Consider the following 26,241-nt stretch of genomic DNA (forward strand, 5'->3'; position numbering starts at 1 on the left):
ATCAGTTGGGTCACTTATTATCTGACTTGGAGGCATTTAACCTCTGAGTTTGTTTCCTCATCAGAAAAAAAAGCGTTCCTTGTCTTACAGAGGTGGCTGTCAGGACTGACAAAGATGCGTGAAAGTACATCAGAAGGTCTTTTAACGCTTTAAAAGTAAAACTGTTCAAGTGGTATCTCCATATGTTAGAGTGAAAATACTGCAAAGAGCTCAAGTGGATGACCACTCCAGAAAAACTGATGTAAAATCATTTAGAAATTACTGAAACAGCAGGAATTAAAAGACAAGTAATACATAAAGACCATCACTGAAAAGAAACTGTTTTTGTCAATCTATGGCAAAATCACGGCTCCGCCAATATGGATACCAAAAATCTGTTTCCTAAACAATACAACTTAAAAACTGAAGACTGACACCGTGGAAAAACCCTGGTTTTCACAACGTTACAGCAGATATCCTCTGTTCCCTATTCCTAACAGCTTTCGGCTGCAGATTAACAAACGCCAGGTGAGACAAAGCATTCAAACCGTTGGGTGTAGGGGCAGCTGGTCCTTGCTCAATTAACCAGCAAAGGGAAAGAAAAGTGTGGAGCAAAAAAACTGGGACGGAAGAGGGCGAGAGGATGGGGTGGGGAAAGGTGGGCGGCGAAAGGACCACAAACTTCAATAGACTGGCCTCTAAGAGGGGATGACAAAGCGCCCCCCGCCGCGCAACCTGGAGGGCCGAAGCAGGCCAGGGACAATCGGACAGCGCGGCAGCTCGGTAATACTCACGCATGGAGGAAGCCAGGCCAGTGGGGAGGGATCCCTGGGAGGAGGCGGCTTTACAGGCTGGACCCCAGGCAAGCGAACTCCCTGCCCAGGTTGAGGCGCTCCAAACCAGTTGCTTGCCCGCGGGCCGTCCCCTCCCGGAGAGTCTAGAAAAGGTGTCCAGGCTTCGCGCTGCCAGACCCAGACACCGAGTCAGTGCCAGAGTCAGATCCAGAGCTAAAGCTAGAGGCAGAGCCCGGCCCCGTCAGCACTCATGCTCAGCCTCCATTACCGCGGAGCTGAGCAGACGTGGCAGCGCACAGTGGTGACGTCAGCTCCGCGACGGCCTACCGCCCCAGCCGCGAACAGGCCCCGGAACTACACGAGAGCCAGGGAGTGAGCGCCGCACTCCGTCCTGCGTGCACCTGCGCAGTAGAACTCGCCTTCTCCGCTGGTGTCGTGGTCCCGCCTTCCCCGCTAGCACTAACCAACGTATTTCCTCCCACGGCTTCAGTCACCAAGCTCCAACGACGTGCGGACAACCATGTTAGGGCTCATTCCTGTTATCTCATGGACTCCAAGTAACAACCGTGTTCAAGTTATCAACCCCCTTTTTACAGATGGGGGAGGTTGGAAGACATCACCTGAGCTCAAGTCACTACCAGGTAAAGGAGACCGAGCCGCGAAGTCGTGCTTCAGCCACAAATCTTGCACTTATTTTATGTTAAGAAAAGGACTATGTAGATGGTGGAGTTACAAAAATGAATACCCCAAAGAGCTCACAGTCTAGCAGAAGAAACAAGACACCAGGAAAACACAGTAATTAAAATTTATTACAATAAATATAACATTAAAAGTATGCCCAAGGGGACTTCCCTGGTAGCACAGTGGTTAAGAATCCACCTGCCAATGCACGAGACAAGGGTTCAATCCCTGGTCCAGGAAGATCCCACATGCCGCAGAGCAACTAAGCCTGTGTGCAACGACTACTGAGCCCGTATGCCACAGCTAATGAAGCCTGTGCACCTAGAGCCCATGCTCCGCAATAAGAGAAGCCACCCCAATGAGAAGCCTGCACACCCCAAGAAGAGTAGCCCCAGCTCGTGGCAACTAGAGGAAGTCTGCGTGCAGCAACGAAGACGCAACGCAGCCAAAAATAAATAAATTTATTTAAAAAAAAAGTATGCCCAAAGTCCAGAGACAGCATGCATGCTTAGACAGTACATGCTTAGACAGCATGTACTAAGCTCTGTGGGTGGTGGTGTCAATCCCAAGAAAATCTTCACAGAGAGCTTGGGGTTTAAAGACAAGACTGCAAGAACGAATAAGCCGTTTCATTTACACTTTCCTTTATATAACATATATAGCTGTATACCTATACTGAACAGCAAAATGTTGCCCACTGTTTTTTTTTCCTGAGTCACCCCAACTGTTATAAACTGCTATTACAAAGAGATGTGTGCTATATACTATTTGCAGCCCTTTGGGGTCTAACAGTACTGTACACATTCAGGTGCTCAACAAATCTATGCTATTTAGTAAGAAGCAGTTCGAGGTTGTGAAAGAACTACTAGCCCAGGTTGTGCCGGTAACTGTGGATCTGTAGGCGAAAAACATATCCTCTCTGGCCTTCAGTTTTCTGGCTGCAGAGAATAAGATGTTTTCAAGATGTTATAGGATGTAAGAGACAAATATTACACATATTTTTCCCTGGGGATGCCATTTATTCATTCTCTCCTGGGATCCGATTTCACCTGAGAGCGCGCGCGAGACAGAGGGAGAGAGATGGCTATATATGTGGATATGTGGATAGCTCGGCTCTAAACAAACGAGCAGGTCAGCTGCAGCCTGCCCGCACAGCACTGCGGTTAGCTGCGCGGTGGGTGCCCAGCTTCCCCGCGCCGCCTTCCCAGGGACACTTTGCGGCTGGCCGGGCTCGGGACCAGGATCCGGAGGCAGAGCTGAGCGCAGCAGTCTTAGCGCGGGGCGGCCCTCCGCCCACGTGGTGCGGCTCCACGGCCATCTTTGTGCGGGGCTGCGCTTCCGCCCGCTCGCGCTGCAGCCGGGACTCGGCAGTGGGAGGGCTGGTGATGGAGCGGTGGGTTCGCTCCCAGCTTCGGTTGTGGCTGCTGTTGCTACTCCTGCTCCCGGTGCCGGGCCGCCAGAAGGAGTCAGGTGGGCTCCGGACAGGGCCGAGCCCACCGCTGGGGCTCGGGGTCTGGCCCGGTCCCGAGGCGCTCTCCCGCGCCCCTCGCTCCCCGTTGCGGCCGGCGCCACGCTCGTGCTGTGGTCGCTGCGGGGCAGAGCTGGGCAGGGGGCACGGGGGCACCTCGGAGCGGAGAGTGCGTTTAGGTGTCTGGCAGTGCTTCTCCTGCCCAGGACCCTGGAGAGTAACCCATCCTCCGGAATTGAGTGATAGAGGGGAGGGGAGGCCCATGCCCCTGTTTACCCACAGCGGGTATGGCCCACGCTCGGCTACCCCGCGCCTCCCTCACACACTGGGGGATAATGTGTGTGTGTGTGTGTGTGTGTGTGTCTGTGTGTGTGTGTGTAGTGTTCCATGTCACCAGTTTATCCATAAACTTCTGAGTGTCAGGCATTAAGCGTGGAATTTTTCCCATTTCTTGGGTACCTGGCAGCCCGAGTAAAGGGGTAGACTTGACCTGAGTGCAGGAGAACGGTAGAATGAATCCTTCCTGGAGGTTCATTTCCACCGGTGGGATGAGAAGAGGGTGTCTAAAAGTTTTGACCTTCTGTTGCTTCTGCCTGCTTGCTGCTAGTGAATAATTTTGTTATTCAGGGGTATTTTGTTAACCTTCATTTACTTCACTTTTTGAAGGTTCAAAATGGAAAGTATTTATTGACCAAATTAACAGGGCTTTGGAGATTTATAAACCATGTTCAAGTCAAAACTGCAGCTGCTACCATGGGTGAGTTCTTTTCTTTGATGTGTCTTGAAGAATTTAGATCTTGTCAGGAGGAAATTCCCTAAAATCCCCAAGAGACCTTGGTTGCAGTGGTCAGAGAGCCAATCATGTTTTGAGAGCAGACAGGGTCCTTGCGGTGGTTTTCTTATTTCTGAGGGATAAAAATACCCTGGGAGAGGAGAGGCCCAGGTGCCTGTTAACTCCTTGTGGGAATTAGTACATGTACTTGTCTGCTTTCTCCCCTGGACTGAAAGCTTCTTGAGGTCAAGACCTATGTCTTATATTCACTGTCATATTCCTGGTGCTGGCTCTTAGTAAGTACTCAATAAATACTGTTGAAGGAATGAACATATATTTAAATGAATCGAATCATAAGTTTCTTGTTGGTTATCTTTATTGTATGCAAATTAGGGCTGGAGTCTGTTATGGTAGAAAGATTACTTTGAAATCAGCCTTGGGTTCTAGTCCCAGATCCAAGTCCCAGATCCGAGACACCTCACTTCTCTAGGTTTCAGATCCCTCATCAGCTAAATAACAGGGTCCTTTAACTCCTCATTATATTATTCTGTGATTCCTCAGAAAATTCACCTAATGTGTGTGATACTTACTGAAAATTTGCTATGTACTGAACTTTAAAAGGGATTCAAAATAGTGTAATTTCTGGTTACTCCTGTCAGTCATACATACTGCTAGAGTATGCAGGGTGGTAGGGGCCAAACAGACTAGAACATGGGACTCAAATAGTGTCAGGCTGTAAGGCATAAATCATACCTTCTGTGAGATTCAAAGAAGGCGAGGTCAGTGGGACTGCAGTGACTGGGAGGACGTGGGTGTGGCATGAGTAGTGAAGGAGGAATATGCATCAGGCCAAGGAGGGGCAATCCAGATGGAGGGAGGTAGAAGAGATATTGACTTGCTTTTTCTTTTCTGTGGCTTTGTTGTTGTTGATATTTTAGATCACCTAAGTTGCTTCCAGGAAAGAGGTTGCTCATTCCTGCCCTCTATTCTTTCCCATAGCTTAGTGTGTTCTCTAATAATAAGCCTAGACCCACAGATAGGAAGTAGGTGGAATGGTATCATTCTCTTGGCCTGCCTTCCTTGATGATTCCCATTCTTTCCCAGTGTCATAGAAGAGGATCTGACCCCTTTCCGAGGAGGTATCTCCAGGAAGATGATGGCGGAGGTAGTCAGACGGAAGCTAGGGACCCACTATCAGATCATTCAGAACAGATTATACCGAGAAAATGACTGCATGTTCCCCTCAAGGTAAGAGCTATGAGGTACATATATCTTCTGATCTTATTGCATAAGGGCTTACTTGATACTACTCTTATAGAGAGTCCAATGAAAGGGACTTACAGGTAAACCCTTCCTCACATTTCAGAAGGACTACAAAATACTGACAAACTCTTCTGCTTGCCTGGGAATTTTTCTTGCCAACCTCTCTTCTATCTCCTATATCAAAGCCTGTCTCCTCTCTCTTTGTAAGGCTGGGGCACATCACTGATTGTACTGGCTGTGACTCTGCCCTTTCTCCTTCCCCAGATATAGTAGCTGCAGGACACAGGCTGATGAGACCTAGCATGAGTGAGCTGGGCTGAAGGAGGAGAAGCGTTGACTGATTGTCTGTCAGGGGCCAACTACTATTCTAGGTACTAAGTATTCAAAGGAAGATGGTGGAAAAGCAAGAGAAATAACTGGTGCTGCAGATTACGCAGGCTCCACTGGCCAGGATTTAGGTGTGAGAGCTGAAGTTACATATCAGTGGGCTGAGAGCTGGCAGGGAGCAGGGAGGGTCACAGACTAAGCCTGGAAGTTGGCCTTAGGCAGCATTATGTACAACAAGTGATAAACCTTCCTCTTAGGAGTCTTTTTTTTTTTCGAGGCCCTGACACTCGGCTGACCAGGGATCAAACCCGGGCCTCGGCAGTGAGAGCACAGAGTCCTAACCACTGGACCACCAGGGAATTCCCAGGAGTCTTTTTTTTTAAAAAAACAAAACCTCTACTCTTTATAAAATTACAAAGTACAAAACCCAGAAGGCAGGATATTCCCTTACTAAGATCTTTTTTCTAAATGATGTTATGTCATTACAAGTAAAATAAATGAGCAGTATTGTAAAAAACATGCATCCATTTGGTCATAAGGATTTATATTATTTGTTCGTAATAACAACTTTATTATAAATTAGTATACTTTCACTGTAATGTAAAATATGTAAAAACAATAACAACAAAATAAAGATCATTTAATATCCCACACTCTGAGGTAATCACAATTTTGGTTATCAAGTGTCAGGGGCAAATGAGGTGGCAGTGGGGAAAATCACTGAGGTATTTAAAATAGACATTTGTTTCATTACTTGGAACAATAATAGAGACTTTAACTACAAATTATGAGCATAGAGGAATTTGTAATTTCTACAAATGAGAAAGAAAATATGAATATAGACATAGTTGGACTTTGAAAGCTTTTCCACTGTTTAATAGTTAGCTGCACAATCGCCATATCAAATTAAGTAGTACTCTCAAAGTTTCTGAAAGGCACATGGCTCTTATTCCAGACCCCAGAGCTTTTTGGTCAGAATCATGAGCTCTTAGAAATATTAAGAGAGCACAGGACCTTTCACTGACAATGAAAGGTCCTAATGTGTTGAAAGTTCCCTATTCCAACTATTAATACATATACAACTAAGGAAAATAGAGTTAAACAAAAGAGAAATAAAATGAAATATTCAGAACCAGTATCCTTAATGAAATGGACACAGTTGTGTAATATCTCAGACTCTCATCTGGCCAAAAGTAGTATCTTTCTAGGTATAGATACTTTTACTTCACCCAGTTTGAGAAATATCTATGACATTTAAAGTATTCAGTTCTGAACAAAAGAAAATGTAAACTCAGCATTTCAAGGATGAGCTGAGAGATTTTGCTGAGGAACTGGAGCACCATCTAATTAATACTGGAGGGAGTTCCCTGGTGGCCTAGTGGTTAGGATTCTGGGCTTTCACTGCCAGGGCCTGGGTTCAATTCCTGGTCGGGGAACTGAGATCCCGCCAGCCATGTGGCGTGGCAAAAAAAAAAAAAAAAAAACAGAAATAAACAAAAAAAAACACTGGAGTCACATCATTTCAAAGGTAGAGAATAATAGTATTATTTAAATAATAGCTTTAGTGAAGTATGGTTGACATAAACTGCACATATTTAAAGTGTACAATTTGATAAGTATATATATAACCAAAATAACATATCTGTCACTACCAAAAGTTGCCTTGTGCCTCTTTGCAATCCCTCTCTCCCCCTTTCCCCGCCATGCCTTCCTCCCACCCCCGTCCTCAAGCATCCACTGATCTGCTTTCTCTCATTATAGATTATTTCCTAGAGTTTTATATAAATAGAATTGTACAGTATGTGAGAGAGTGCTATTTTAAAAGCTGAATGGGAAAGAAAATAAATGTTTCAGCTGTTACATGTAAATGTACTGCAGTAATACATTTTTTTAAAACTTTTTTAACGAGTAATTTTTTTCAGTATCAAAGGAGCGTTACATGGATAAACAACAAGGTCCTACTGTATAGCACAGTGGACTATATTTAGTATCCTGTGATGAACCATAATGGAAATGAATATAAAAAAAGAGTTTATATATGTGTGTAACTGAGTCACTTTGCTGCTGCACAGTAGAGATTGGCACAGCATTGTAAATCAACTATACTTTAGTAAAAAAATTAATATTGGGTCTTTGGATATATGAATAGGGTGTATCTTTCCATTTACTTACATCTTTACTTACTCTCTCCATTGTTTCATAGATTTTAGTATGTAGGTCTTGAATGTCTCTTGTCAAAATAATCACAGGGTATCACATATTTTTGATGTTATTGTAAATAGTACTTTATTAATTTCATTTTCTATGTGGCCATTGTTAGTATATAAAATATGCTACATTTCTAAATTCGTTTACTAGTTGTAATAGGTTTTGGCTAGATTACTTAAAATTTTCTACATAGATGATCATGGATCTACAAATAAAGTCAGTTTAAAATTTTCTCTTCCTATTATATATCTTTAATATTCTTCTTGCTTTATTGCATTTGCTCGTATTTCCAGTAAAGTGTTCAAAAGAAAAGAAAAAAAAGGAGTGTTACATGCACATGGTAAAATATTTGGATAACTCAAAAGTATGTACAATGAAAAGGAAGTTTCTATACCACCGTACACCCCCCTCCACCAGACCACTAGTCCCTGAGTCCTCCTCTCAAGAGACAACTACAATTACCAGTTTCTTTTACAGCCTACCAGAAATAATCTCTGCATATACAATTATCTAGATTCATCAGCAAACTGGAACATGCTATATCTTCTGTTCTACAACTTACTTTTCCTTTCTTTGTAACAGTAGATTTTGAAATTGTTCCATAGGAGTATATGGAGAACTCTTTCATAGCTGCATAAAAACCCATTGTATGGATTTCTTTATTGAGTCCTCTATCACTGGACATTTAAATTTTTCCCCACCACTTCCCTTTAATTTTTTTTTTTTTTTGGCTGTGTTGGGTCTTCATTGCTGTGTCCGGGCTTTCTCTAGTTGCAGTGAGCGGGGGCTACTTTTCATCGCGGTGCATGGACTTCTCACTGCGGTGGCTTCTCTTGTTGCGGAGCACAGGCTCTAGGTGCGTGGGCTTCAGTAGTTGCAGCACACAGGCTCAGTTGTTGCGACACGCGGGCCCTAGAGCACGTGGGCTTCAGTAGTTGTGGTGCGCAGGCTCAGTAGTTGAGGTGTGCAGGCTCAGTAGTTGTGGCTCGCGGGCTCTAGAGCACAGGCTCAGTAGTCATGGTGCACGGGCTTAGTTACTCCACGGCATGTGGGATCTTCCCGGACCAGGGCTTGAACCAGTGTCCCCTGCATTGGCAGGTGGATTCTTAACTGCTGCACCACCAGGGAGGTCCTCCCCTTTAATTTTTGACTAATGTAAACAATGATGCAGTAAACATCCTTGAAATTAGACCTTTGAACACTCATGTAAATATATCTGCAGGCTAAACTCCTAAAAGTAAAATTAATTGGCCAATTATTGTGTTTTTAAAATCTTGATAAATAGAAGCAAATTATCCTCCAAAGAGGTTGTGCCTGTTTACACTTTCACCAGCCTTGTATCATGTGCTCAGAATAGACCTCACACTCTCACTATGTATTATCAGACTCTTTGATCTTTGACAATCTGATTGATGAAAACTGGCATCTAGCTTCACTAGATTTTTTCTTTTGTCATGGTGATACTTAATTTTTTTATTGAAATATACTTGACATATAACATTGTGTAAACTTAAGATGTACAACATGTTAATGTGATACATTTATTTTCATATGATTGCTATTGTAGTGATAATTAGCACCTCTATCACGTTACATAATTATTCTCTTTTATAGTAGTGGAAATGATTAAGTTCTAGTCTCTTAGCAAGTTTGGTAATTATAATACCATTTTGTTGTCTATACTCAGTACACTGTGTGTTAGATCTCTAGGGCTTATTTACTGCTCATTGTAAGTTTGTACCCTTAAACAACATCTGTCATTTCTCCCCATTCCCCAGCCTCTGTTAAGCACTTTCTCTGTTTTTATAAGTTTGGCTTTGGGGGCATTTCCTTATAGTAGTACAGTTGACCATCTTTTCTTATGTTTATGAACTACTGGTATTTTTTGTAGTTATCACCCTGTGTATAAATCTTCTTTTTTTTTTTTTTTGCCATACGCGGGCCTCCCACTGTTGTGGCCTCTCCCGTTGCGGAGCACAGGCTCCGGATGCGCAGGCTCAGCGGCCGTGGCTCACGGGCCCAGCTGCTGTGCGGCATGTGGGATCTTCCCGGACTGGGGCACGAACCCGTGTCCCCTGCATCGGCAGGCGGACTCTCAACCACTGCGCCACCAGGGAAGCCCTATAAATCAATATTTTAAATCAGTCATTTTCATGCTGCCAGAAAATTTTGGTCAGGCCTTGGAATGTTGCCCCCCAGTATAGTGCTGGTCAGGACCTCAAAGGATGGGGCAGAAAAGTTAGCTGTCAGTGTATACTCACTTTTTTTCCAGAAATCCTCTGAGAATTCCCAGGAAGTCTATTCTGAAAGCAATATTACAGTCTTTGTGATTATATACATGGCACTCTTTCTGGCTTGCAAAACTGATTTTAATAGTGTTCTGTATTCAGGTTGAAGGTAATGAAAAGTTTCCTATCCTTCCTCATAAACTATGAGACTTAGTTATGGTGGAAATAAAAATAATGTCTTTGTGAGATGCAAAGCCCAAGGGACACAATTAGAAAATCAGCTTTTCCAGTTCCTATCAAAATTTGTATCTTGCTTACTAATTAAACTATTCCATGTAGGGGAAATTAAAAAATGCTGGGAATGAAAAGAGGAGAGGAAATGGTAGGAGTAGCAATAACACTCCCTTCAAACTTAGGATGATCTAGTCGGAAAATTTTATTAAGTATTGTAAGCTGGAGCAGCTTAGCCAGAAAAGATAACTGGCACCATATGGAAGAGTGGAGTAGTCCTTTCAGGAGCATTGCTCTCAGGACGCTTTGCAGGAGGCTGATGATCTGAACACTGGCTTGTCTTACTTTGAAAGTGTAAGCGGGACCCTGCCTTGTCCGAGAGCAGGCACTGCTCTGGTGAAGTTGTGGTATTTCTGGTTGACAGGTGTAGTGGTGTTGAACACTTTATTTTGGAAGTTATTGGGCGCCTCCCTGACATGGAGATGGTGATCAATGTACGAGATTATCCTCAGGTTCCTAAATGGATGGAGCCTGCCATTCCAGTCTTCTCCTTCAGTAAGGTAAGTATAGGAAGAGCCATATGAGGGGATGGAGGGTGGTCCTCTAGCATATAAGCAGGAGATGACTGTCTGTGGCAGAGTCTTGGGTGATAGTGAAGATGAGGCCTGAGGTCCAAAAGTGGGTCTGTGTCCCTGTTAGCTTCACAATCATTGAATGATAAGACTGAGGAGATGGGGTTGAGGACCCATAAGTAATGTGAGTAAGGTTGCTTGTGTCTATAGGGCTAGGGATGGAGGGTAGGGAATGAGAGAGGCCTGAGGAACCTCTAGAACATTGGAGGTGGGATTCAGAGATCCTACAGAGCGTGGGAGAGAGTGGCCCAAGAAAACTCATGGGCTTGGAGTTAGGGAAAACCTGCATTCAAAAAAAAGATTTGTTGAGCTTCTACATTGTATGTATCAACCATAGTATTAGGTATCGTCTGTTGGGCCACTGTATCCCAGGGTCCCAGCCTGGCTAACAGTGAGACTGAAGGTGCTAGATAACTTCACACAGTTTGCACCCAAGCAATGCAGTGAGGGGATATGCCTGCAATACCCGAGAGGGATATGTGAGGGGGTGATCTTTGGGTCTAGTTATGGAGAGATAGGAGTACTAGGACACATTTGTGAGCTTGGAGAACTTGGGACAGTGAGTATCTTAGTGCTCAGGTTCTTGTAAATGGTGTATTAGCAGGAATGGGCCTTCATTCCCTAGAGACTAAATATGAAAGCATTTGGGGGCAGGGATGGGGGGAGGCTAGAAGAGAGTGGATGGGAGATTCTATGGGAGAAGAGTGAGTTTAGGAAAACTCTCTGAACTTTGAGAAAATAACTCCCATTTCTGATTTGGTGTCTCCAAAGCAGAGGAACTTTTTATCCCCACTTTTTCTTTATCACAGTTTACTTTCTCTCTAGACTTGTTTATTTCCTGTGTTGCAAGTGGGCTGAGGCCACATTTGTGTTGCATTTCCCATGGTTTAGCCTCATTTCTCAAAAGTGCTTGGTCCCGTTATTTCTCATGAAGCCCTCTCAGAAGAACAGATAGAGGCTCCCATGTAAGTCAGTAAGGACTTTGTGTTTATTACTTATCTGTTTTTTCTGTGGATAATAAGTATGACCATCAGTATACTAACTTTCCTTTCATCTTTAATCCCCTCCCTTTTTTTTTTTTGAACCAGTGACTCTTAGTTTGCAAGGGAGGGATTTTAGTCTGTCAGCTTTATAATAAATGTGCAGTTTCTTTTGAGCAGCTGTTATGCCTCAGGTGCTTGATAAATCACGTACCATTTTTTAAATATTTGAAAGAAGGCAAACAGCATATTGCATATGTAATTCCAATGGAAGAAACAGTAGAATTAGAGGCTTATCAGTGACCAGAATTTTAAGAGAAGTAACCATGTAAAGGGAACAAATGGTTTCAAACTTTTTTCAAAAGATGTGAGATAACACCCCTCCCCCCCATTCTGCCCATCACTACTTTTGACCCTGATCAAAAAAGAAAAATAACCAAAAAATAACTCACAATTTATTGACCAACCAATGTGAGCTCAGCAGTGCCACAGTAATAGGTAATACTAACACTTACTGAGTATTTACTTTGTGTCAGACACTGTTCTAAGTTTTTTACATGTACTAACTCATTTAATATTCAAAACAAGCCTATTAGATAGATACTATTATTGATATTATTATTTATCCAGTTATAAAGGTAAGGAAACTGAAGCACAGAAAGATTAAGTAACTTGCCTAGAGTTGGAAAGAGGTCGAGTCAAATGATCTTTCTCAAGAGCCCACACTCTCAACCATTGCACTATATTTCCTAATTCTTGCTCCTAAAAGACCTATCTAGGAAATAACTAAGAACTGGTAAGATAGTATACACTCCAAGTGTAATATCAGTTAAAAGATGAGACAGCTATGTGATCATTCAGAATTGGGTATATTATTTCCCTAAACTAAAAACTCCAACAGTGTATGTCCTCTAGAAAAACAGAACTTTGGGGAACTGGAAAAGTTGACCTTTAGTGTGATTTCGTATTCTGGGATTCAGTCAGCCCATGAATTTTAACCCATGGTCATTTTTGCCTTTTAGCATCTAGAGTCTAGACTTTGCAGACTAGGGAAAATATATCTTTGACAATATAACACTGGGGCAAGGCCTTTTCCAGATCCCGTCGCATGAATGCAGTTTGCTGCTTCTTCTTCTGCTCTGAGACTGACTTAGAATAACCTCTCTGTTTCTGTTGAAGACATCAGAGTACCATGATATCATGTATCCTGCTTGGACATTTTGGGAAGGAGGACCCGCTGTTTGGCCAATATATCCTACCGGTCTTGGACGGTGGGACCTCTTCAGAGAAGACCTGGTAAGGTAGGTCCTTTAGAGAGGTTTTATTTATCCCTCTTTGTGGGTTGTCTTGAATTAAACAGTAAAGTATAAACAATTAATTTTGTTTAAAAGGACTAACTTTTAAGCTAAAAATGAAAGACAAACAACTATAGCATAAGCAATATTGTATATGTATAAAAAATTTACATATCCATAGAAAAAGAGCAAAAGAACCTACCCTAAAGTGTCAGCAGTGCTTCTGTGGGAGGGATTCTAGAAGACTCTTCTTCTTTAAAGTTTTCTATACTGTTAAGATTCTCTAAATAAGAGTGAGTTACCTTCATAAGTAGGAAAAAATGAATGGCCATACTGTGGGGAAGGATAGAAAATTTCTTGGAAGCACATAAATATACTTTGTAATTAAGAGCTAAGTCCTTCAGGCGGGGATGGTGTGGGTATAAATGTCCCATAGGTATCTCAAGTACAAGCTTATTCCAGATACTCTCTAATTCATGACTGAAACCTGCCTTGGCCTGTTGACTGTATCCTGCCATTATTTCAGAATTTAGATTGTCCAGGTCATTAAGCTGTATGTCCTTCTCACCTAGCTACATTTTACATGAATGATTCCAACAACTTTGGTACCTAATGAGCAAACTTCTAGAAACACACCTTTCTAGGTATTCTCTCAGATGTAGGGAAAGCAGTAGTTTAATTCAACATCATTTTCACAAATATCTATCACCTGTACTAAGTGTGGCTGGAGATTTAAATGAGATGAAGATAAAGTCCTTTCTCTGGAGAAGCATATAAGGCCACAGTCCTCAGCGGCAGCTAGAGCCACTGGGTAAAGAAACAAGTTTATTATTCAGTAGGTATAATTAGGAAGTTATTTTTTAAGATAACTTGGTCTCATACTTCATAGAACTGGACCTGGAAATTGTTCTTGTCCAACTGTTTATTTCAGGGATGAGGGAATTCAGGCTCAGAGAGGTTAAGTGACTTGGTCAAGGAGCCAATTTAGGCCTGAAGTCTAGGTTTCCAAGTGCATTATTCTCTCCACTTGACTAGTTAACATTTCCTATGTTCTCCAGACATTGAGACCATCATTTCTTACTTAGCATTTCATTTTGGACATAATTTTGAGAGAGGGAGAAATAAAAATGTCTTTAACCTTTTTTTCTCCAAGTTATTCCTGACTTTAGTTTTCTAATCCCTTTTTTGTTTTTTCAGGTTCTTGCAAATACCCTTTTCACACTCTTTTGTCTTTTTGTAGCTCTTTTCCCACCTGCTGTACATCTACTTTGCTTTTAAAATCATTTTAAAAATAATTTTTTTCTGAATATGAGATCTTTACATGCTCATAAAAATTTATAAATGGGTCCAACCTAGGCAACTTTTTCCCCGCTTATTGGTGTCTTAGAAATCTTTCCATGTCAGTACATATGAAATGACCTCATTATTTTAAACAGTTACATGGTATTCCATCGGATAATAATTTAATTTATTGTGTCCTTTGATGGACACGTAGGCTGCATGTGTAAGATATGCATAATTTCTTGTTTTCGGGACTATTTGAGAATATGTTGCATACCTTATGACCCTGTACCCCTTAATACTTTCGTGCATATTTCCTAAGAGCAGGAGTGTTCTCTTTTGTAACCACATTGCAACTGTCAATTACAGGAAACAATATTAATTTAATACTTAGTTGTCCCAATAATGGCACATTCCCCCTGCATTACAGGAGCCAGTCCAGCATCATGTGTTGTATTTAGTCCTCATGTCTCTTTAATCCTTAATCTGCAGTAGCTCTTCAGTCTGTCTTTCTCTTTCGTGACTCTGACATTTTGAAGAATACAGGCCACTGAACATTTTTGATACAATGACACTGAACATTTTTAATAGAATGTTCTTCAGGTTGGTTTTGTCTATTTCCTCATGATTAGATTCAGTTTATGCATTGCTGGCTCAGATACTTACATAAGTGATTTTGTGTGCATCCACCTCTCATTAGAGATGTTAATTTTGATGACCTGGTCAAGGTGTTATATCAGGTTCCTCTACTGTGTAGTTACCGCCATTGTAAACTAATAAGCAATTTTTAGGGAGGTAGCATATGTTTTAAAATCTAATCTTAAGTGAATTTGTTTTTCTTTTGATACCTTCCCCTTTTATTCTTCAATTGAATCTATTCATGATTATAGAATTGCAATTTTATTTTTTAGAGCCCTCCATTCAGAATCTCTAGCCCCATGATTTCATTTCGCACCTTGAAACTTTAGTAATCTGCTTGCTTATCTGCACTGATATCTGCCTGGCATTTTCCTATTTTTATAAACTTTTGGGAGTTTGTCCCCGTTGACTTACTTTTCACTCTGTGGAAGAATTCAGTGTCCCTGTGGATTTAAAGAATTCACTCTATGGTCAGCAGAGGGGTGGGGTTATAAAAGAGGGCTGGGGCAGCACCAAGCTGTGGTGGCCACTGTTAGTGCTTGCCAGGAGACAAAAGTCCTAACATGGGTCATTTGAGGGGTGGGTAGGTGGGTAGGAAGAATGAGGGAGAGAGAAAACAGAGATGATACTTGGTTCAAGTCTGTGTCTGCGGCTTTCCCCAGGGACCAAGGAAGTTTATACTCAAAATTTCAGTATAAATTGATGCATTTTTTGTTGGGTAGTTTGGCAGTATAAATGAAAATGTAAAATGTGTATATCCTTTGACCCAGCAATTTTACTTCAAGAATTTATCCTAAGAAGATAATTAGACAAGCATACAAAGTTGTGTGTACAAGGATATTCACTTCAGTGTTGTTTCTTAAAGAAAAAAGTTTAAAACTACCTGAAAGCCCACCAGTAAGGAATGAAGTGAATTATGACATGGTTATAAAATGGAATACTGTGCATGAATGGAAAGTAAAGGTAGCATAGGACTTAAAAACAGGGACTCTGGGTTCAAACCCTGGCTCTTATTAGCTGTGTGACTCTAGACAAATTGCTTAACCTCTCAAGGGCCTCAACTATAAAGTAGGGTTAATGAAACCTACCTTGTAAGGTCATGAGAATGAGTTTATATTTATATAGCACTTAGAACACTTAGAACACTACCTGGAACATGGTAACTGCTATATAGGTGTTGGCTCTTATTATTATCTATAATATGTCCTAATAAGAATGTTAGCTAGCAACGTGCATGGTATGATCTCTGTTATATAGAGCAAGGTTTTTCAGTCTTGGTACTCTTGATGTTTGGGGCTAGATCATTCTTTGTTGTAGGGGGCTGTCCTGTGCGTTGTAGGTTGTTTAGCAGTATCCCTGGCCTTTGCTTACTAACGCCAGTAGCAATCCCCTAGTAGTGACAATCAAAAAGTATCTTTATATATGGTCAAATGTCCCCTTGGCAAAATCACCCCCAACTGAGAACCACTGATGTGGAGAGATGATTGGAAGGAAATTCTTCACTGAAACGTTAAATTGTTAAAAGTAGTTATCTGTGGGTGGGGAGATTCCAGATGAATTTTTTTACTATTAGAATTTTATATAATGAGTATATACTATTTTTTTCATTAAAAATAAAAAAACAAAAAAATCATAAAACAAAAAACCCCATTTGTGTTGTGTTTATATTTTGGTGGGAGGGAATATGAGACAGAGAAATAGTTGGACTGGAGAATCAGGTAAAGATGATCCAGCAAGAAAGGACTAGAAGATAAGCCAGGAAAATAGGAGCAGTGGTCTCACCTGAGGGAAAATGGGTAATGGGACACTATTTGAATCTGAAAAGTATCTCTACCTGAAAAGTTTATGTTCTAAATCTCTCCATTATAGCAAGTAGCTCACCAATCCCTCATTAACTCCAGTTCAGTCCAACCCCCTCCTTTTTCAGAGGAAGACTCTACACAAACTTCTGTGAAGGGTTCCTACAAAGTAAGTTAAGAATGATGCATCTGGGCTTCCCTGGTGGCGCAGTGGTTGAGAGTCCGCCTGCCGATGCAGGGGACACGGGTTAGAGCCCTGGTCTGGGAAGATCCCACATGCCGCGGAGCGGCTGGGCCCGTGAGCCATGGCCGCTGAGCCTGCATGTCCGGAGCCTGTGCTCCGCAACGGGAGAGGCCACAACAGTGAGAGACCCGCGTACCGCAAAAAAAAAAAAAAAGAATGATGCATCTGTGGACTAGCAGTTTCAGCAAGGAAGGCTGGCTGTGGTAATGGGTACTGAGACCTGAGTTTCAGGGACTTTGTCTTTATGGAGCACTAAGTACAGTTTTGGGGATTCCAGGTGCTTTGCAAAATCAGACTAAATCTGATGATAATTCCTATGCATCTAAAACATGAAGTCAGGAAGTGATTTGTTTCCTTGCCCTTAATTCAATTTCTGATATTTTCTGCAGTTGTCTTTGCCTGTTAATTTTATCAATAGACTCTAATTAAAGTGGGGAAGAAATCCTCATTGTACTGAATTAAATAGCCCTAAATATGTCACTTAGTTTGGGGAACTTTTCTTTCAATGTTGTTAACTTATTTACCAAACCGTAGATTTGCAGATATTGCTTGCTAGCATCTCCATAGGAATGAAGTAATAACAAAAGGGAACATAATGTTATTTAGAGCTTTTTCTTTTGAGTAGCCTGGATCAGAACGATTTCAAAATGTAAAGATCTCAACCAATCTTCAGAAATGGTTCAAAGACATCCTTATATAGTTAAGGAAGAAACATAGAAACTAATGAAATCTATTTTTAGGTCAGCAGCACAGTGGCCATGGAAAAAGAAAAATTCCACAGCATATTTCCGAGGATCAAGGTGATTATACTTTCTAACATTTTACAAAAAATATTCTTCCAGTTAATGTGCAAAATATAAGTAATTTTGAGGGTGTGAGGAACCCTAGTTTAAAGAGAAAGCTAAGATAACTAAGAAATAAACACAGAATCACAGAATTTTAGACTAGAGAAGAACTCAAATTATTTGCCCACATCACTCTAAGTTGAACTGAGATTCAAAGAAGTAAAGTTCATCTGTCCAGTCATTCAACAGACATTTACAAAGTGCCACGAGTGTGATGGGCTTTGACTGTATATAATGCTGAACAGAACAATGAGTTGTCCTCTTGCCTGAGAGATTACAGTTTCCTAGGAGTAGCTTATGATCGTGCCCACAGTCCAGTCACTCTGCCACTTAATGGCAGAGTGGGAACCATCACTAGCTCTTCTGACTGCCTTTTTCATCAGACCATGTGGCTGCCAAATAGTGGTGGAAGCACAGACTGAGACTGGTGAAAATGGAGAAGGAAGCAGGGAAGGAAGGGAGGAAGAGGGAAAGACCCTGTTGTTCAGCTCCATCTCCCCGGTGCTAAGAGCAGTACCCACCACATAGATGCAGAATGAGTATCTGTTAGACAGATGAATACAAAAGAGAATGTGAAGGAAGAGAGTTTTGCAGTTTTCTCAGAGCATCCTTGTCCGAGGTCACAGCCTGTCTTCACTCGCAGTGGACTTCAGCCCAGCAACAACTGCCTACGCTTCCTTATCAACCTCTCTGGTTCTCAGATCTTCAGATCACAGATTCTTAACTTGGGATCCATGTGTGGACTTCAGGGGTTTTAGGGATTCCTTGAAATTATACAGGGATATGTGCATTTTTCTAGAGAGGGGGTCCACAATTCTCATAGATTCTCAGGGGTTCCATGACCCCTCAAATGTCAAGACCATCTGCTACTAGGACCATAACTAGGACTTTTTCTACATGCAGTTTTCAGGTGTTTGAGCCTTTTAGTTTTCTTTTTAATTTAAGTATTATACTGGATTTTACAGAGCACACCCCACAAAGGTCACTTAGCTATTTTGGTGAGTGGTGATTACCTAGTCACACAGCTATGAGTACCAGTGATTAGAGGTTACATGAATCTTCTAAAAGGGAAATAATTCCCTGGGATGTGGTTATAGTGCCCAGAACAACATAATCCTAAAGACTAGAATGCAAGCAAAGAAGGGCCAAATACTCCCCTTCCCTGAAGGGTAAAGTGGAGAACAGCCCAGGACCTCCTAGTTGCTGTAGGATCTAGTATCCCCCTCCTCTTCTATTAAAGTAACCAGTGAACTGTCCATCAGTGTGTACAGTCTTTTCATTGGGTCCAATTACTGCTTACCTTTCAGAGATTGGGAACAGTATTATGGTGTAGGACACATAGTTTTATGTCATGTGTTTCTTTTATAGGACAAGTCCAGAACGAGATCCTCTCATTCTTCTATCTCGGAAAAGTCCAAAACTTGTTGATGCAGAATACACCAAAAACCAGGCCTGGAAATCTATGAAAGTAATCACCAATCACCTGACTAGAACTACAGCAGTGAACATTCTCACTCAAAGAACATTGCCACCTGGGTAGAATTTCAGATTAGGTTTCCTCTCAGTGTTGGGATGAATATAGAGAAAGTTCCATGGACTAAAATTAGCATATATGTAAATTATTCTTTTTCAAACTCACATTGCTTTTCTGGCCCATATTATGACTTGTATTTTATATATTTTTGAAGGTTTAAACAGAGGTCACAAACTTTTTATGTAAAGGACCAGATGGTAAATGTTTTAGGCTTTGCAGATCCTAGAGTCTGTTTTGTAGTTACTCAGCTCTGCCATTGCAGTGTGAAATCAGCCATAGACAATATGTAAACGAATGAGCATGGCTGTGTTGCAATGAAACTATTTATGGCGCTGAAATCTGAATTTCATGTAATTTTCCTGTGTCATAAAATATTCTGTTTTGGATTTTTTTCCAACCATTTGCAAGGTAAAAATAATCTTAGTTTATGTGTTGTGTACAAAAATAAGCAGTGGGCTGGATCTGGCCTGTGGGCTGTATGTTTGCCAACCCCTGGTGTAAACCAGTGGTTCTCAACCCTGACTATACAATCCAACTAGAGAACTTAAAAATGAATAGAATGAATCAGAATCTCTGGAAATGGCATATAAGCATCTTCATTTGTTTAAAACTCCCCAAGTGATTCTAAGGTGAAAGCAATGACTGGCTTCTTTGGTTTGAAGTCCATCTCTATCCTCTTAACTCTTTCTTGCCTTATTCAAAGAACCTTAAGCCCTAAATGTCCTCATCTGAAATTTCCATATACCATTTGAGGATGATATGAGAAAAATGTTTAAACTTCTTGTCAGAAAAACTAAGTAAAAACTAAGAAATACTAAGTAAAGCTGCATGTATTTATTATGTGACTGCTTAATTCAAACAGGAGCAAATGCATTATAAGAAACTTTGTTAAAAAATAAAAATATGAAAAACGTATCCATTCAGCCCAGCATCTACTATGGGAGGCTGCAAAAGCAAACAAGACTTGTTCCCCTCATTGAGTTTACCCTCTGCTAAGGTGGCTGGAATACAGATGGGGGTCTCAAACTCCGATACCCCCAGGGGCTGCACTAGTGAGCAGAAGAGAGTGCTGAAGGTCCAGTCATTGCTGCCCAGGGGAATAGGAGCTCGCTTTGTCAAATCTTCCTTTTTTTTCCCAAGAAAAGTTGAAAATCTGGGTTTTTGTAAGAAACACCCTACCACCTATAAATGTTGGCAGTGGTTAGAATATTTATTTTTAAATACTTTGTGAGCTCAACAAAATTTGTGTGTGGGCTACACCTCTAAGCCCACCAGCCACCATTTGTAACCTGTGCAGTATGATTTACTCAGAGTGAAATGTGCTGCAGGCCATGACCTCTGAGTTCCGGGGATTCATGGGATTCACATGGTTCCAACGGAGCTTAAACTCTAAAATCAGACAGAACCAGGTTGAAACCCGAGCTCTTCTACTTAGGGCCATGCGACCCTGAGCAAGTCTCCCAACTTCTCAAAGCCTTGGCTGCTTCATCTATAAAGTGGGATAATCATGCCTCCTGAGTCTGTTTATTATAAGACTTAAATGAGGTCATGTTGATGAAATGTTTAGCAATGCTGACTGCACAGTGGTCTTCAATAAATGCTCCTACTCCTAGTATTAATAACTTCCTTTTCACTGAAAGGATACCTTGGGAAAGCCAGCTGCTAAGGATGTCCATCTTGTGGATCACTGCAAATACAAGTAAGACTTCCAGAACTCTTGACTCTCCTAGTTTCCCTATTGCTTTTGGAATAGCTTCACTTTGGTAAGAGTTTTAATACTAGGGTCCAGCCGGGGTTTGTGAAAGTCACATTAATTCACTTAGCTATTATTTTCTCAGAGTCTGCTGTGCACAAGGCTCTGAACTAGGTTCTGTGGGAACTGTGGAGACATGAAATGTGGTCCCTGCTTCCAAAGAGCTTGCGTGCTTGTAATCAAAGGGCTGGGATTCCTTCTCTCCACACCCCGCCCAGCCAAGAGCTGAAGTTAGATCAAGTATTTATTAGGTTGTTAAAAACAATTTATGGTCCAACATGAATAAAGCATATGTAACTATTATATTTAAATGCCAGGACTAAGGACTATATGCACAGGTAAAACCAGATCAGGAGGAGGGCAGTGGGGGGATTCAGAGAGATGAATGCTGATCATACTGCACAGTGGGGACTAGAGGGTAGAAGCAGCTCTGGTTGGAGACGGGTACATGCATGAGAAATGCTGAAAAGAAAATGTTCTTTTCTAAGTTAGCTTTTTTCCAGGGGGCATTTCTTTGAAGATTGATTAGGTATGCCTGGTTGTCTTCTCCAGATTTCATAAGAGGGAATAGGGAAGAGGGCACGCCTTTGACCAGGTAGGGTACCCTATGGGAAAAACAAGGCTTTGGGAGGCCATGATGAGTTCGAGACTTTAGGCCTAGAAAAACTTGTAGCAAAGGGTGAGGTATTATTTCCATCTGAGCCTTGTATCCGCTGTACCCAGCACCCAGCTGCTGGCCCTCTCAGTCTCTCCCTGGAGAAAGTATCCCTCTTTTCCCCCTCATCCTGATATTCCCAGGAACAACCTCTAACCCCTGGAACAACAAGGAGTTTATAGAAACTTCACAGGGACATGCTGATGTGTCCTTGAAGACTGAAAATGGAAAAAGAAAGGAGAGGGGGTAATGAAAGAAGAGTAAGAGGGAGTAAGAAAAAAAGGTCATATTTGTGGAAGTAGGCATATAGTTTCAAGTATATTTTGCTCTTTCTTTTCCAGGTATCTGTTTAATTTTCGGGGTGTAGCTGCAAGTTTCCGGTTAAAGCACCTCTTTCTGTGTGGTTCACTTGTTTTCCATGTCGGTGACGAGTGGCTGGAATTCTTCTATCCACAGCTGAAGCCGTGGGTTCACTATATCCCAGTCAAAACAGATCTCTCCAATGTTCAGTAAGCAGCTCTCCCCCAAGCAGAGTTTCCGATGACTCCCGCAATCTGCCTCTAAGTCCCCAGCCACTTAAGACATTTACTCCTGATGACTTTTTCCATTGAAAGCTTTTTATTTTTCATATTTGGTTCTCAAAGATAGTATTGCATTATTATCCAACTAGGCTGAGTAGGATTTAATTTTTTAAAGTTCTCTAATGCTGATTCAAAATGTAACATTCAGACAGTATGCAGTGAAAAAGCTCTAATCTCTCAAAGACTAGAGATATGGATATTCAGTTGTGTTATATTGTCAAAAGGACTTTCAGATACAGCATGAAAATTGACCTCAGTGAAACTGAGGCAAATTTCCTCTCATGAAGGGAGGGGCTAGGATGAGGAATGGAGAAGGGCCAGAAATGTAAGCTCAGTGCCCTCTTCTGGGGGCCAGAGCAAGAAACAGGAGGGAAATGTTTTTCTTTACTATTGATTTTTGATGTGTATCATTGAACATTTCTCTGTTTTTCCAAATATGTTCTGGAACTACAACATTATCTTTCGCCTATGTGTGAGATATTTGTTGCTGCTGTTGTTGTTGTTATTTTGTTCCTGTGAGGACCTGATATCTTTGCTTTAAAAAAGAAATAATTCACCATCCACTTATCTAGAGATTAACTATAGACCTCAATCTATGATCTCTCTGACTTAGTACTAATGAGCTTGGTCTGTATTTCAGAGCCTAATAATTCTTTCCGTTTTAGGGAGCTGTTGCAGTTTGTAAAAGCAAATGATGATGTAGCTCAAGAAATTGCTGAAAGGTAAGTTCTGTTCATTTTTCTTTTTCCACTTTACTTTATCATCCCCATTTTGCCTGAGCTAATGTCATAGAATGCTGTTATCATGGTGATACCTGAATTTCAGCCTAATTATACAGAGATGATCAGAATCAAAGCTGTCTTGGGGGGAAACACACATTCACATATGTCCCAAGCCCATCCTTTGTAGAGTTAGACTGAAATCTTTGAAGTCATTCAAGTACTGTTTCTGAGGATTGGCTGTTTACGTATTTGTTTTTAAGAAAAAAAAAATCATGTCTATTTCCAAATGCATGTGTGTGGATATGATGGCTATAGAGTTGGTTCTGAAGATCAGAGTTAACTTATATAAAGTACTCTGAACAGTGCTTGGCACAGGTAAACGCTCAAGTGTAAGCTACTGGTATTATTCAATGGTGTACTTTATTCTTGTTAATCTTGTCTCTAGGGGAAGCCAGTTTATTCTGAACCACTTGCAGATGGATGACATCACCTGTTACTGGGAGAACCTGTTGACTGAATACTCTAAATTCCTGTCCTATAATGTAACAAGAAGGAAAGGCTGTGATCAGATTATTCCCAAAATTTTGAAAACTGAACTCTAGTAGTCATCATTGAGCCATAGTCCTCTCTATGGCAGCAGATCTCAGACATCCTGTGGTGAGAAGCTCACTGTGAGTGTGACACCTACACCTTGGATACTATTACCAAGCCAAATATCTGGTTTTCCTTATCATGCTGCAACAAGAGCAACTTTCGAGAAAGATCCAAAATGTGTTTAATATAGATATGAAGCAGCTCAACGCTTTGGCTGAATAAGGACCAGAAATCATGAGATGTGGGTTTTGAACCCAATTCTGCCTTTCATTTTCTTAGGACCAATCACAGCTTGTGCCTCAGATCATCCACATGTGTATGTCCCTCAGTTTGGAACTGACTGTGTCCATGGGATGATGCCCTTTGTCTCATTGTTTGGAGTAGAAAGTCAATCATTTGGAACTAGTACAACTCATCACCGCAGTTCTGCAGTTATTCTACACTTGATTTCTGTCGCTATATTTTAATGTAGAAAGCCCTTTAGGGTTTGTGAAAAATACTTGGGGATTATTTCCTAAAAGGTCTAAGGAAGCAGTAGTGTGCCATGCCATGATGTAGGAGCTCTCTTTTGTAAAAGCCTAAACTCTTTGGTACTCAGGAGATTTCTATAAAGCCACGTAGAAGGGGGCCAATTGCATGAGCAATTTTTGCAATTGGATTTCAAGTTCCCTTTTTGTACCTTCACACCCTTCTTTATGTTCTCTTTCAAAAAAAAAGAGATAAAAACCTCTTAATAATTTAGGAAATGGTCCTTACTTTTTAGAGGAATTGTGCATAAAACAGCATCTGTTCCTCATTCTTCACACGCCCTTAATATTTTTCCTCCTTGAGTTGGCGGTAGTCCATGCTTGCAGGGATCTCAAGGAGTCTTCATGTGTGAAATGGTGTTAAGTTGGGAGTTCAGAGCATTCAACTTTAGCACTTACTTATATAGGAGATGTTTGTTTTAGTGCACATCCATGTTGGAGTGCTTCCTTTCCCCTTTTTGAAAAAGACATTTGGATAGTAGTTTAATCTCAGGCTGTTCTCCCTAACATAGTTGAAAATGAAGAAAAAAAATTTAGATTAAAACCCATATAGTTCGTCCCTGGTGGCACAGTGGTTAAGAATCCGCCTGCCAAAGCAGGGGACACGGGTTCAAGCCCTGGTCCAGGAAGATCCCACATGCTGCGGAGTAACTAAACCCGTGCACCACAACTGCTAAGCCCGTGCTCTAGGGCCTGTGAGCCACAACTACTGAGCCCGTGTGCCACAGCTACTGAAGCCCACGCACCTAGAGCCTGTGCTCCGCAACGAGAAGCCACCACAATGAGAAGCCCGCGCACCACAACGAAGAGTAGCCCCCGCTCGCCACAATAGAGGAAGCCCGTGCGCAGCAATGAAGACCCAGTGCAACCAAAAATAAATCAATAAAATAAATAAATTTATAAAACAAAAACAAACAAAACAACCCATATAGTCCGATGACACAGAACCATCTTTGTCCCTTAGGCCCAAACTTTCCACAGAGAAATCAACTCTTTGCCTTTGCCTTTTAAGAACTTTTTGGTATTAACTGGTTTCAAAATTAGTAAATGTGAGATTCAGTTATATAAAATCAGGGACTTTATTCTACTTGTGAAACGTGTTTGGCCTTTTAAACTCCCTTTCACAAAATTGTAAGCCTACAGACCTTCTTAGAGGACCTTCTGGTAAGATCATTGCATAGAATAAGGCAGGTGTTTAAAGTTGGATTTTTTTGAGTATTAAAAACTCATGGGGGGCTTCCTTGGTGGCGCAGTGGTTGAGAGTCCGCCTGCTGATGCAGGGGACACAGGTTAGTGCCCCGGTCCGGGAAGATCCCACATGCCGCGGAGCGTCTGGGCCCATGAGCCATGGCCACTGAGCCTGCGCGTCCAGAGCCTATGCTCTGCAACGGGAGAGGCCACAGCAGTGAGAGGCCCGCGTACCACAAAAAAAAAAAAAAAAAAAAAAAATCTCATGGGGACTGTGTCTTTAGGTGCTATAAGTCTGGCGATAAGCAGTCCAGATTTCTGAGTTGTACTGTGATTTTGCCTAATCAATAGGAGGCCCTGGTAGATATTATCATTCTATTTTAATTTTCTTCTCACTAAACTAGGAGCAAAATTTTCTGTCCTTTGGATTAGGAGCTGAAGGTACATTTCCCTGGGAGTGTTTCCTACTTTGCTTCAAGATCCAGCTCAAGCATCATCTTTCAGAATCCTTGTTTTCATTCCTCTAGGCAGTCAGAGGCTATCATAATACTTTGCTCATGCCTGTATTATGATATCACATTGCACTGTAGTTATTTGACTGTTTCTCCTACTGTTCTGTGAGCTTCTTCATGGGTGAGAATCATGTTTTACTTACCCTGATTTCTCCATTATCCAGCACAGTGCCTCACACAGAAGGATGCACAGAAGAGTGTTGGAAGGATGGATGGATGGATGGATGGATGGATGGATGGATGGATGGATGGATGGATGGATGGATGGGGACAGCAGGCTTAACTAAATCCTGTTTACAGACTGCCCAGACGTTGACTTCAGGGGGACTGGACAAGACTGTAAGAATTGGATCAATGCAAATTCTCACCTGCCCTTTGAAGAGTTAATAAGAACATCTTTGTATTTAAGTACAGCAAATATTATTCAGATTTTACAGTTATTTACCTCTGTGTAGATGGTATGAAGATGGTGTGTAATGACATGTAAAATGTATGGTTTTGAAAATAAT

The 26,241-nt window shown here is 41.5% G+C and overlaps 2 protein-coding genes across 4 annotated transcripts in view; one reads left to right on the forward strand and one right to left on the reverse strand.

Annotated features, from left to right (window-relative positions):
* Nucleotides 1-1,076, reverse strand: part of TMEM39A (transmembrane protein 39A) — a 30,243-nt gene extending 29,167 nt beyond the window's left edge. The window contains exon 1 of the mRNA XM_081234668.1: nt 774-1,076. The gene's annotated coding sequence lies outside the window, so the exon portion shown is untranslated. The remainder of the gene's footprint in view (nt 1-773) is intronic.
* Nucleotides 1,077-1,285: 209 nt separating this feature from the next.
* POGLUT1 (protein O-glucosyltransferase 1) lies at nt 1,286-26,241 on the forward strand. 3 transcript variants are annotated; one of them, XM_081235632.1, is made up of 11 exons: nt 1,286-1,414; nt 3,589-3,679; nt 4,799-4,942; nt 10,376-10,511; nt 12,743-12,864; nt 17,562-17,621; nt 19,035-19,134; nt 20,841-20,899; nt 21,950-22,117; nt 22,855-22,911; nt 23,357-26,241. In XM_081235632.1, exons 1-11 carry the CDS (start codon nt 1,294-1,296, stop codon nt 23,511-23,513), a joined length of 1,215 nt encoding a protein of 404 aa, XP_081091758.1. In that variant the 5' UTR covers nt 1,286-1,293; the 3' UTR covers nt 23,514-26,241. The 3 variants fall into 3 exon arrangements, with proteins under 3 accessions (XP_081091758.1, XP_081091759.1, XP_081091760.1); XM_081235633.1 differs by lacking the exon at nt 1,286-1,414 and adding an exon at nt 2,750-2,924 and having other exon boundaries at nt 23,357-26,240; XM_081235634.1 differs by lacking the exon at nt 1,286-1,414 and adding an exon at nt 2,752-2,847.

This window comes from Mesoplodon bidens (assembly GCF_964165515.1).
Source record: "Mesoplodon bidens genome assembly, chromosome: 5".
In the NCBI taxonomy this organism is placed as follows: domain Eukaryota; kingdom Metazoa; phylum Chordata; class Mammalia; order Artiodactyla; family Ziphiidae; genus Mesoplodon; species Mesoplodon bidens.